At 30.0% G+C, this 14,070-nt stretch overlaps 1 protein-coding gene and 1 pseudogene across 2 annotated transcripts; both read left to right on the forward strand.

Moving 5' to 3' along the window:
• Positions 1 to 298: 298 nt before the first annotated feature.
• Positions 299 to 6,113, forward strand: LOC145006786 (alkaline ceramidase TOD1-like; annotated as a pseudogene).
• On the forward strand, positions 5,794 to 9,143 carry LOC145006590 (alkaline ceramidase TOD1-like). Of its 2 annotated transcripts, none has more exons than XM_078965668.1 (4): positions 5,794 to 6,587; positions 6,655 to 6,864; positions 7,011 to 7,571; positions 8,800 to 9,143. In XM_078965668.1, exons 1-4 carry the CDS (start codon positions 6,332 to 6,334, stop codon positions 9,126 to 9,128), a joined length of 1,356 nt encoding a protein of 451 aa, XP_078821794.1. In that variant the 5' UTR covers positions 5,794 to 6,331; the 3' UTR covers positions 9,129 to 9,143. The 2 variants fall into 2 exon arrangements, with proteins under 2 accessions (XP_078821794.1, XP_078821795.1); XM_078965669.1 differs by lacking the exon at positions 8,800 to 9,143 and adding an exon at positions 8,417 to 8,764.
• Positions 9,144 to 14,070: the final 4,927 nt, after the last annotated feature.

Here is a 14,070-nt window from a genome sequence, read left to right on the forward strand (position 1 = left end):
ATCGTGGCAAGGCAAAGGCATGATCATGCACATCCTCTTGGTTTTGAGAACAACATTGTGTACACAATTGGCTTGATTTGGGATTTTTTTAAACAATAACTTCACTTGATTTAAAAATGAAAATTTTTTATCTAGATTTTTAGGATGCTACAACAACTAATATGGTAGCATCCACATACAAACGATATGATCAATTCTAGTTGATCCAACCATAAGGATAAGCTAGTCCTAGTAGGAAATAAGGATATCAAATTATAATATATGATGAAAAAACAAACATTTTCACTTCTTATAGACGATGGCCTGTGTAAAATGAATATATGTTATGGTTGTATGTATTTGAATCTAATTACATTAGAAAAGGGGAAAGCTTGTAAGAACTTCTACACCCATTCTCTTCCAATCAAAACTTATATGTTCCTCTCTTTCATACCTCCTCCTTTCTCTCTTCTGCACTTTCTATATTTCTTTCTCTCCCACCACCAAATGTCATTTCTGACCTCCCCCCTTTGATACACTCCAATTTTCTCTTTTCATTTACCCTGAATCTTATGGCCAACACAAACACCCAATCCCCACAATCAATTCCTCTTGAAAATCCCCTATTTTCTTCTTAGGCATGTAATGTTTTCATTTGATGATTAGTTTAGATTGTTTTTAGGCTGATTTTTTATTAGGATTTACAGATTACTCATTTGTATTCGATGAAATTTGACGAGTTATTTCGAATTCTTCTTTAGATTCCAATGGCATGGGATATGTACAAGGGAATGAAAATGGTGAAATGTTTGGGATTAATTACACTATTCAAAAGCGACTATCATATTATGATTATCATGACAATGGAATCGAAATCCCTTGTGGGATTCTTAAGAAATTTCTGATCAGTGATTATGGTTAGTATCATTGAATTCATGGATGCTTTCTATTTTTTCATGATTATTTCATAATTAACGTGTAAAATGTTCATAAACAAATCAAAATCGAGAATTTGTAACAACAAAATCAACATCGAACATTTCTTGAAATAGACTTCTTGTAGATAGAATCGCAATGGAAAGTTGTAATGGAGTGGTGGTGGTTTCCACCATTTTTGGAAACGACGACAAAATTCGTCAACCTCAAGGCCTCAGGTTTAACACCCTGGATCATGTTTGTTTCTACTAGGGGTGTTCGCGGTTCGGTTTGAAACCGTGAAACCGACCAAACCGGTCATCGGTTTGGTTTTACTTTTTATATTTTTCTTTACGGTTTGGCTTGCGGTTTCGAACTTTTCAAACCATATTGAACGGTTTGGATTACGGTTTTTAAGATTTCAAACCATATAAAAACTGGGCCAAACTATAGGATTTGTATATATATTAATTAATTTTTTTATATGTAATTGTATTTTGTTGTATTATATATTAATTTTTATATAGAAATAATAAAATTTAAAACCCACAATATTTAATTATTGTAATTTTTTTAACAATATTAAGCAATTTTTTTGTTGTTTTGACAACTTTAATATTGCATTTTTTTAATAGTATTAGGCAGAATTTTTTCTGTCTTGGCAGCTTTAATATTGTAATATTTTTAACAATATTTGGTAGAATTTTATATGTTTTAATACCTTTAATAGTGGAGTGTTTTACTATATTAGTTTAATAGACTCGATTAAAATGGGTCTAAAAAGCCCAAACCGTGAAACCAAACCGGAGCCAAACCATTACTAACGGTTTGGTTTGGTTCGGTTTTAAATTTTCAATGGTTTGGCTTCGGTTTTTGCTTGACAAAAACCATTAGTAACGGTTTGGCTTCGGTTTAACCTAAAAACCGAAAAAACCGGACCGTGAACACCCCTAGTTTCTACAGGTTTGTTGACAACGTCACAATCAAACAACTCTACTTTAACAACTTACTCTCGAGAAACACAAAGGAAAACAAGATCAGAGTATGGAGAATTGTAGAAGTTTCCGGTGAATAACTTTACGAAAATCCAGCCATGAATGGTGTAATCCCAAAATACTTGGTTCATAGACTTTTTCCCAATTATACATACAACATTTGGGTTGATGCGAAAATGCAATCGATGGTCGATTTGTTAAGGATTAATATTGAAACATAATGTGAAAACGGCTTGCAACCATGGTTATCTAAAATACATCTGCACACTTGAGGTAATTTAATTATTATGTGTGGTTTGATATGTATTACAGGTTCATCCCGTTTGATTCCATAATTATAAATTTCTCATTTAGTTTTATGGTTTTTGGTATTTTTCTTATTATGTATTAAAGGTTCAACTTGTTTGATTCCATAATTAGAAATTTTTGATTTAGTTTTATAGCCTTTGATATGTATCATATTGAATTTGGTAAAATGTCCGGTCTAACTCAACACACAATAATCAATAATCGAGTAATTGTTTTTGATTTGTGAAACATGATAAACGTATTAGGTCAATAAAATATTGAAAACCATGGATACAAAAATTGATTTTCACGAAAAAATTATGGTTGCTTGAACAATTTGTTAAGTGTCGTTATTATTGTACTATGATAAGATATGAAATATTAATTGGTTGATAAGATAGAGGATATCTAAAAAAGTGTACATAGTACAATATTATGAATCACATGCATGACATGCAGTACATGACGAAATTAAAGGTTGTGTTAACTTGAAAATCACTTCTATATGATTAGACTTTAATGCATTAAGTAATGTAAATTATTTGTCAAGAATATCTGATATACTCAAATAATTGCTTTTTATGATGATTATTCTTTTATCATGATATAAAAATATACTCAAAGAATTGCTTTTTGTGATGATTATTCTTTATTAAGATATAAAAATATACTCAAAGAATTACTTTATCATGGTTTATTTATGAAATTATGTTTTACTTTTATAACTTAATTGATGAAATGATATTAGATACAACTAACATAATTATACTTAATTTGCTGCTAAAAAATTAATTTTGGGAATCTATAAAATGATAAAGAAAAAAAATCGATCTTATCATATAAATTGATAAACAGTTAGGATATTTATACATATATAGGTAAGAAGGATGTTTCTTTATACAAATTTATTATGAAATAAAATATTGTTTTTTAAATATGCACAAATAGGTATGACAACTTGAGAAAGTGGTTGAAGCTTCTACATTAAGGTCCCACTCCAACAGAGAAAAAGTACGTTTTTTTTATCTATCACATGAATATTTTGCTTACAATTCGCTTTATTTTGATGTATGTATAATAGTATTAGGTTCCTTGTTTTTCTTTTAGCGTACTCTTTCACTTTATGCATGTTTGTGTAGTAAATGCATGACCATATCCAACGTCTCTTTAATTTCAACGACGATAAATCAATTAACCTGGATTATTGTTTAAAACTATACGAATCTCCGTGCGTTGCGCAGAAGAATCTATATAGCTGAAATCTTTATAAATATATGTTTTTTTAAATATAACAATAACGTTGTTATATTTGATATAATAATTTGTATACCAAATTGATATAGTGTATTGACTATTTTGAATTCTATATTAATATATACATCTATTAAAACTGCATTATCTTAATATTTTAAATGATCTCTACCCGCGGTGACTCATGAATAAAATTAAATATAATAAATAGTTTAATGCTATTTATAGTTGTTGTTATTATTAATTATTTTTTAAAATTTATTTGCGTAACGTTTTAATTTGTATCATTGTAATTATTTAAAACATCAAACATTCTTTTTTATTTTAAAGATAACAATATAATCATTTATATACAGTTATTTTCAATTATTTTTATTGTAAGTTATTTTAATATACTTATTGAAAACTTTTAACCATTATAAAAATATTTTTAGAAAAAAAATTAATTAAATTGATATTACAATTTAGTTTTTGCATTTAGCACTTTTAACTATTTACAAAATATTCTTTGGATTTTTTTAAGTGAAACGGGAATTTAGATTAAAGTTGACCTTGTTATGTTATATTTAAATTAAAAATTTAAGTATTTTGTTCAAACTGTTTAAAAATTGTAGCTTTAAACTGATAATGGTTATATACAACAACATATTAAATCTAATAAATTATGCATAATATGTTAAAAGTTAAAGACATAATTTTATAAGTCGAAGTAAAAATAGTGTTTTAATATTGAAATTTAGTTTTTTTATGATTACACTTTAGGTTTGATACTGATTTAATCTTATTAACCAACTTATAATCCTTATTAGAAAGACACTACAATTTATCACTTTTAACTATTTACAAAATATTCTTTAGATTGTTTAAGTTAAACTTAAATTTATACTTAAGTTGATCCTGTAAGGTTATAGTTAAATGAGTAATTTAAGTATTTTATACAAATTGTTCAAAAGTTGTAGCTTCAAAATGATATCGGTTTACATACAACAACATATTAGACCTAATAAATTAAGTTTAATATGTTAAAAGTTAAAAACATAATTTTATAAGTATAAGAAAATATATTCTTTTAATATTGAAATTATATATGATTACACTTTATTTTTATATTTATTTAACCATATTAACCAACTTATAATCATTATTAGAGAGAAATTGAAAAATCATGAAAGTTTCAAATGAATGTGGTGAATGGAAAAAAAGAATAGGAGTTTCAAATGAATATGGTGCAAGTAAAAATACAAGCTTATATAGAAGTATATAATGATGTGTACTTTATAATATCTATTTAATTTTTTATAACTATCATATGTTCCAGATAGTACAATTATCTTAAGGAAGCATGGTGTGAGAAACAATTTATTTTCATGTCTTTTGTTCAATGAGTTAGAAGCATTTAACCCAAGGGATCAACTAGCTTTTGCATTTGTGAGAGATCAAATGAACCCAAAGATGAAGCTCAAAATGTTCGATGTGGAAGTATTTGAACACGTGGCATCCGAGTATAGGCACAATATTAAACGTGGGTCCAAGGCGACCCAAGCGATTAGAACCAAGAGGGCTAACACTGGTTTGCTTGCTAATGGTGGCATTCAAACAAAATGTGAGAAGTACGTGAAAAAAATGTTGGATGAGTTATTTTAAGTCAAGGAATGTCATGATTTGTGGCCGATTGGTTAATACTTTTTATCTATTTGTAGGCTTAGTTTGATTTACATCGAATATATATGTTAGATACTTATATATATGTCTTGCTATCTTAAGTCGTTTGATTAAACATATCTATAAATCCAACGAGTAAACTTTACATTAACTAAAAGAGGTGATATGAAACATCTAATTTCATGAAAATACCTTGTTTATGTTGCTGATTTTATATCATCAAATATTATTTAAGTGTAATAGGATTAAATTTGTTGACAAAAAGCAGCCCCTGGCGGGGTCCAAGGGGCAGAGCCCCTGGCTGGGATCGAGTTGACCCTTTATTCCATGACATTTGTTTAATGACAGTTTGGTAGTTTTATGATAGTTTGTAACTGTCTGTTGACAGTTTTCAGACATGATTGATATATCCGTTTTTTGGTCAATATTCTGGTACATGTTGAAGAACATTTTTATATACATTCTCAAATTTCATTCTCTGAATTTCATCCAATTGAGTGTTCGATCTGTACCATCGAAATACTTCAATTTGATAGTGAATCATGACTTTCAGAGAATCCAAGCAATCTATTCATCCCTTTTTCTAATAGTTTATTATATAATAATCAACTTTAATAACATGGATTGGTTTATAAATTGAAAGAATATTCCAGTTTCACAACTTGAAAAAGGGAAAAAGCTTATTGAAGCTTTTAAGGTAAGACCCCATTCATCTCCGTGACAACAAAGGAAAGTGTATGCTTTCGTCGATAACACGGATAATATATATGACAACAAAGGAAAAGCATATATCGAGTTTTTTCACTATGTTTTTTCAGTATGTTTTTTTGTTTTTTTTCACTTCACCATTCTCATTCTTTGTGTTTTTACTCCATCTTCTACTGTTGCTGTTAATTTGTGAAAGAGTCTTATACTATTGGATAATCTTCGATTACCTGAATCGATTTCTTTCTTACTAAAACGTTTTTACTCCATTCTTTGCATTTACAGGTTCTGTATCTTTATATATTCTGGAGTAATTAACAAATTTGAGTCTTATTATCAGAATTATAATATAATATTAGCTTTATTACTTGACATATTTATTTTATAATACCGAGGAAAATACTGATATACATTCCAAAGATAACAACAAAGTAGCCTACACATAGGAGATTAAATAAAGATAAAAGTAATAACTTGTCTTTGTAAAATTAAAATATATTAAGGTTGTATGTATATGAATGTAATTTCATTAGAAAATGGGAAAGCACGTAAGAACTTCTACACCCCTTCTCTTCCAATCAAAACTCCTCTGTTCTTCTCTTTCTTACCTCTTCCTTTCTCTCTTCTTCGCTTTCTACACTTCTCTTTCTCCCGCCATCAAATGCCATTTCCGATCATCCCCCATCGATCCCCTCCAATCTCCTCTTTTCATTTACCCTCAATCTTATGGCCAAAATAAACACCCAATTCCCACCATCAAATCCTCCTGCAATTCCCCTGTTTTTTTCTCAGGTAACGTAATGTTCATATTAGATGATGATTTGGATTGATTTGTATTGACTTTTCTTCTTGTTTATAGATTATTCACTTGTTTTGGACGAAATCCGACGAGTTATTGAGAATTCTTCCTCGGATTCCAATGGATTGAGGTATGTACAAGGGAATGAAAATGGTGAAAAGTTTGGGATGAATTACACTACTCAAAAAAGACTATCGTATTATGATCATCGTGATGATGGAATCGAAATCCCTTGTGGGTTTCTTAAGAAATTTCCGATCAGTGATTACGGTTAGTGTCATTGAATTCATGGATGATTTCTGTTTTTTCATGATAATTTCATAATTAACGTGTAAAATGTTCATAAACAAATCAAGATCGAGAATTTGTAAAAGCAAAATCAACATCGAACATTGCTTGAAATAGACTTCTTGCAGATAGAATCGCAATGGAAAGTTGCAACGGAGTGGTGGTGGTTTCCGCCATTTTTGGAAACCACGACAAAATCCGTCAACCTCAAGGCCTCGGATATAACACCCTGGATCACGTTTGTTTCTACATGTTTGTCGATAATGTCACAATCAAACAACTCTACTTTCACAACTTGCTCTCGAGAAAAACAAAGGAAAACAGGATCGGAGTATGGAGAATTGTAGAAGTTTCCAGTGAAGAACTGTACGAAAATCCAGCCATGAATGGTGTAATCCCGAAATACTTGGTTCATAGACTTTTTCCAAATTCGAAATACAGCATCTGGGTTGATGCGAAAATGCAATTGGTGGTTGATCCGTTATTATTGCTTCATTCACTTGTAATCATGGAAGATGTAGACATGGCAATTTCTAAACATCCTTTCTATGTGCATACTATGGAAGAAGCCATGGCGACTGCAAGGTGGAAAAAATGGTGGGATGTTGATTCTTTGAAGATTCAAATTGAAACGTATTGTGAAAACGGCTTGCAACCATGGTCATCTGAAAAACATCCATACACTTCAGGTGAATTAATTAGCAGATTGTTGATATGTTTTTTTAATAAGTTAGGTAAGGCTCACTCTTACTCAATCAAATGATTTCGGTTTTATATTACTTAATGAGTCTTTTAACAAGTTGAATCTAACTTAATCATACTTTAATTCATCCGACACAATCAACAATTATCAAATTTACTTTGATATTGTAATTATTTTCAAAGTTGTGAATCATGATAAACGTATTAGGTTAATAAAACATTGAAAACCATGGTTCCAAAAATTGATTTTCACGTAAAAATTATGGTTGCGTGACGGATTTGTTATGTGTCGTTATTATTGAAATATGATTAGATATATGGGGATTAGTTGGTTGATAAGATATAAGGATATAGGATACCTAAAAAAGTGTACATAGTACAATATGATGAAACAGACATGCATTAAATGACGAGGTGAAAGGTTGTGTTAACTTGAAAGTCACTTCTATATGATTAGACTTTAGTATATTAAGTAATGTAAATTCTTTGTAAAGAATATAATACTCAAAGAATTTCTTTTTTATGATTATTATTCTTTATCAAGATATACATATGACAGACACAATGAATTACTTTGTCATTGTGTATGTATGAAATTTTGTTTGATTTTTATAACTTGATTAATAAAATGAGATTTGATACAACCAACGTAATTACACTTAATTTGCTGCTAAAAATTCCATAATTTTGGGAATCTAAAATTGATTAAAAAATGATTTTATCATATAATTGATAAATAACTCGGATATTTAGACATATATATAGGTAAGAAGTATGTTTCGGTATACAAATTAATACAAATAACTATTGTTTTTTAAATATGCACAAATAGGTATGACAAATTGAGAAGGTCGTTGAAGCTTCTACATAAAGGTCCCACTCCAACACAGAAAAAGTATCGTTTTTTTAATCTATCACACGAATATTTTGTGTACAATTCGCTTTATTTTTATGTAAATATATATAATAGTATTAGGTCTTTTTTTTTTTTTTTTTCTTTTACGTACTCTGTCACTTTATGCATTATAGTGTAGTAAATGCATGGCCCTATCCAACACGTCTCTTAAATTTCAACAAGGGTATATAAATCGGTTAAACTAGATTATTGTTTATAATATGTATTTTATAATATCTGTTTAACAAAATCATTGAGATGTGGTTTGATCTTTTAGTATATAATTACCTGGAATGATGGTTATTTTTATTACTTGACAGATGTTCCAGATAGTGCTATTATCTTAAGGAAGCATGGTGTGAGAAACAATTTATTTTCATGTCTTTTATTCAATGAGTTAGAAGCATTTAACCCAAGGGATCAACTAGCTTTTGCGTTTGTGAGAGACCAAATGAACCCAAAGATGAAGATCAACATGTTTGATGTGGAAGTATTCGAACATGTGGCATCCGAGTATAGGCACAGTATTAAACGTGGGCCTGATGTGATCCAATCGATTAGAACCAAGAGGGCTAACCTTGGTTTGCTTGCTAATGGTGGTATTCGAACCAAATGTGATAACTACTTCGAAAAAATGTGGGATGAATGATTTCAAGTCGACTAATGTCATGATTTGTGATTTGTTCTTGAAATGTTCATAACTTTTATCTATTTGTAGGATATATATATATATATATATATATATATATATATATATATATATATATATATATATATATATATATAGGGGAGGGTTCATGCGAAAATGCAAATAATTTGCGAAAACGCGAAAACAAGAAAACCATATGATATTATGTTACCTCAACATTATATTTTAGAAAATAATTCATCCAAACTTTGAAATACATGATGATAATCGATGATAGATGATAGACTATTTCATATTAGCAAAGTATGATTTTTAACATTTTTATTATGAAAACATGAATTTAAAAATGATTAAGGACGTGAAAAAAATATAATTATAAAAACCGTCTTTAAATCTATATTATCATAACACCATCTAATGTAAACTTACTATCTTTAATTTATTGCTAATAAAATTATTTTTTTATAGTACATGTATCTAATTTTCATAAGATAAAAGCTGTTTTCGCGTTTTCGCAGGATATTTATATTTTCGCATGAACTTACTTCTATATATATATATATATATATATATATATATATATATATATATATATATATATATATATTAGCCGTTTACCCGCAGCAAGCGACGAGTGTAAATAGTTTTTCAAAAATTACTTTGTAGAAGAAATTAGTTTTTTTGTGCAAATAATTTACTAAATCTAAACAATGATCAATAAAAGTTATGATAACATTATACGAAATTAGTAAAAATAAAAATGAAAAGTTCAGATTTTTTACAAATTTGTAGTAAAAGAAGAAGACGTATTTGGTAATAAGATGGATGTAACAAAAATAATAAGTGGTAAATAAAAAAATTTAAAAATGTTAATTAAGTCAAGTATAACCTATTAATTGTTATTATTTATGTTCCAGATTTACAATTACTTTTGACTTTTCAAGCCTTTAATTTTCAATTTTGACCTTCAATATTTTTATTTCTGTTATATATTACTCGATGAAACTTATAAAAATGAAAAAACATTTAAAACACAATCCATTCATATATTTTTCATCAAATATTATAAATAAAAAAACAAACATATTTAAGATTAAAGTTGAACAATAAAGACTTTTAAAATCAAAAGTTGACAACACATAAGAGACAAATATAGTATTTTTAAGGAGGGGGGACTCAAAGCCAACGAATGAAAATGTTCGGGATTGAACCGAAAAAAGATTTTTGTTTTTGGAAAAAACTCAAAGCCAACCAACGAAAATGTTCGGGATTGAACCGAAAAAGAAATTCCTTCAATTCAAAATTTATTAATATTCATGGAAATGACAATTTTGTTCAAAGAGTTCCTTCTTGCAAATGTTAAATTGAAACTTCCATGTCTTCCAATAATCATCACATTATCATTACAACAGTAAAGGAGAATGTTAATCAAATTTTGAATATTTCCACTTCAAATACCTTTGGTACCAGACATCAAAAAAATTGAAGATGCAAGTAGTACACCCCCTTAAGCCTCTTACATTAATAAAATCCAAAATTTTGCTACCATCCATATCCGAAAGACCATAAAATTTTAAAAATGCATTATCCCTTCCTCTCGAACCAATCGCAAATGTCAATAAAAAAAAAAAAAAAAAAAAAAAAAAAAAAAAAAAAAAAAAACCAATATGCCAAATCCTATAATCATCAAAATACAATTTGTTGTTTTTATTGCACTATTTTTTAATAAAAAAATTTAAAACCATTCTACTCTACCCATGAGCTATCCATAATCTTGATGGATACTTCTAACAAAAATAACCCTGTTATTTTTGACAAACTCCAAAAAAGACCATTTTGCCCTCTATCCATTTTTTATACTAAAACATCCAACCTCCTTTAAAAATCCCTCTGTATCAATCCATAACCATAAATCCAAGAATAAACCTGCATCTTTAATAATAACCAAAAAATGACCATTTTTCCTTTTAGAAAGATCTTAATCAATTTTTAGTTGTTTATCACAAATTTAACTTCATGAATGATAAAATCCTCAAAGTATAAAGATTTTAAAGGTAAAGAATTTACTTGTTGTTGTACTTCTATAAAGATCCCAAGTTTTTTTTTTACAAATCAGTCTACCTAAAGCTTCGCATTACGAAAACTAATCATCATTGCATTACTAACAAATACCTTAAACATAAATTTACAAAAAGAAAAAAAAGAATAAGTTAGTGTTTTGACATTAATACCTTCCATCTTAAAACAAAACTGATAATTAGGAAAAGAATGACCAAAAAGATCCTGCTTCCATTTTATATCTTTTCATAATATGATCTGAAAGAAAAATGTACTTTTAAGTTGAAATTTAGGGCTTGCAATCGTAGGCTTTCTCCTCTCTCATGTCTGAAAAAAATATCAAGATTGAGAGTGAAACAAAACTAAAATCCATATAAAATGTTCACAAAAAAAAACTTTTTGGGATTACCTGATGATGCAAAGGTGTTTATGTAAAAACAAATAGAATAGAGATATTCATTTCCTGATGCTATTCCTAATTTTATCCTACAACAATAGAAACCTGAAAATCAAAAAGTAACAAAGAGAAGTCACATTTTATCATTAAGAAAAAAGACTGATCTGGATCTAGGTTTCAGCAGAAGGGAAAAAAAAAAACTGAGCCATAATAGGTTTTAACGCCTGAATTGTATTCCTATAGCTTGTTGTGCTCCACTTTCATATAAACGGTAATGATTATTCAATATAGAACTCAATGTTAGCACTTCAAGGTTATCAGTTCACATAACAAATGAAATTTAATTTAACAACTTACCTGTCCCAAACCCATTGTGACGCTACAAGACTAACATGGCACATGCACAATGTTTTTATTGGCTGCAATGTGAACAACTTCCAATACTTGTTCAACTCTTCACACTCGCAAAAAAGCACTCTTTTAAAACAGAGAATATCTAAAACAAAATAAAAGAATAATTTTTAATTGCTTTTATTGTACTAATCGTTGTTCCTCATCCTTGTCAGGACATACTTATGAATGTTTCTTTTGTTCAGAAAAATAATCATAACTTTTGTATAGAGGAATCAAACAAATTTGTGAACCAAATGATGAAAATATATATATCTATACTTTCAACTTCTGAACATTCACACATCACACACGAAGCAGGAGATGAAAGAATAAGAACTTTAGGCAGCCATCTTGCTTCATGATCTTCATCTATAAAGTGGAAATAGACCAAAATTAGTATTGAAGAAGCACAATTTCGAAAAAAATAAAAATAAAAACAGAAAAGAGAAACCTACTCGCGGTTAGACTGAATTGAAGAAGAACATATTGGTGTATGAGTCAATAAAAAAAAGTCTTACCATACCTTGCTAAATTTTAAACCTTGCCCTCATAAGAAAGATTCCATAGTCAAAATTCCAACATGTTAGACTGAATTGATAATATCCAATATTTTGTTCTTATGTTGAAAGCCCCACAAACTTCCATCATTTACCATATAACATCCGGAATTCCAGGTATCCTATTTTAATTAATTATTTTGTGTCAAGGAGAGGAACTCGACGTGTTGGCGCTTAAACTCGTCGAGTAGGATCGCGATTGCTGACCGGATTTAATGAATGGACTCGACGAGTCAGCGCTGTGGACAGAAACCCTAAATCTTTGGGCTTGTGCCCTATTTAAGGGACCTTATGGCCCTCATTTGCGGTCACCTTCACCATTGAGAGCACCAGAGCACATGAGAGCGTTGTGAGAGAGAGAGAGAAGAAGCTGTTTTCATCATTTTAAGTGTGATTTTGCAAGAAAGAAGGAAGGAGGGCAAGCTAGGGAGATTGAGGAGCTCAGATCTACCACCATTTGATCAGAAGAGACTACTAGAAGTATACATCTATGCTCAATCTCGAGTTAATGGTGATCTACTTGAATCTAGGGTTTTCTTACTCCTTTTTTAGCTTGGATTCAAAGCATAAGAGGTCCCAAGGTGGAATACTTCTTAGATCTGGACCTTGAGAGGTCCAGAGAGTCCCAACCATGCTACTTTATGCTGTTCCATTGTAGATATAAACCTAGGTTGCCATTTTAGAAGCTATTTCACCAAAAGAAGCATTATAGATGTTGCATGAGTGTAAATATTGGACCTTTACATGATTATTGAGTATGGTAGGGTCATATCTATAGGTTAGAGAAACAGATTTGACCTCAGAAGGTCATTTGAGTGTTGCCATGGAAGGAACTCGCCGAGTCCATAAGGGAACTCAACAAGTCGAGTCAGGGTTGCCTCGCGATTCGTGACCAGTGGTAACGCGTCGAGTGGAAGTTTCACTCGATAAGTCGAGTGAGACCTTAGAAGGATACAGACGACACGCTTGGACTCACCGGGTTACCCATGTGCACTCGACAAGTCTGGTCAAAGTTTGACTGTTGACTAAAGTTGACTTCAGTTGACCTTGGAGTTTTGGTCAAGCTGATTCAAGAGAGGTCAGAGAGGGGTAGAATGGTCTTCTACCCATTATTAGATATGAAAACATGAGAAGATTTTGATTTGAGATGTTATTCTGTTGATAGGAGGAGACTAGGTCGGGGTACTCGAGTACGAGAGTTTATCCAACTTCATACGAGGTGAGTATTCTCACTATACTTTACCTGGAGTGGTAATTAGTGTTATGTGACAGAGTAATTTGTATGCTATTTATATGTTGTGATTTTTATGTGATATGTGCCATGTATGACTTAGAATTTATAGAGATAGGACCGGAAGGTCCATAGAGTTAGGACCAGAGGGTCCACAAAGTTAGAACCAGAGGGTCCACAGAGTTATGGGATTGGAGGGTCCCACTGAGATACATTAACTAGGGGGTCAAACAGTGTTATAGCCTCGAGTGGCTAATATGTGTTGTATGTGGTATTTTGGGGAACTCACTAAGCATTTATGCTTAT

Source organism: Lactuca saligna, chromosome 7 (genome assembly GCF_052625555.1).
Source record: "Lactuca saligna cultivar CGN05327 chromosome 7, ASM5262555v1, whole genome shotgun sequence".
In the NCBI taxonomy this organism is placed as follows: domain Eukaryota; kingdom Viridiplantae; phylum Streptophyta; class Magnoliopsida; order Asterales; family Asteraceae; genus Lactuca; species Lactuca saligna.

Bases quoted from the DNA above. Each gene is read 5' to 3' on its own strand.
- LOC145006590 (XM_078965668.1), top strand. From the start codon at position 6,332: ATGGGAAAGCACGTAAGAACTTCTACACCCCTTCTCTTCCAATCAAAA. The intron at 6,588-6,654 runs GTAACGTAATGT...TCTTGTTTATAG, and splicing joins TTCCCCTGTTTTTTTCTCAG to ATTATTCACTTGTTTTGGAC. The intron at 6,865-7,010 runs GTTAGTGTCATT...GACTTCTTGCAG, and splicing joins ATTTCCGATCAGTGATTACG to ATAGAATCGCAATGGAAAGT.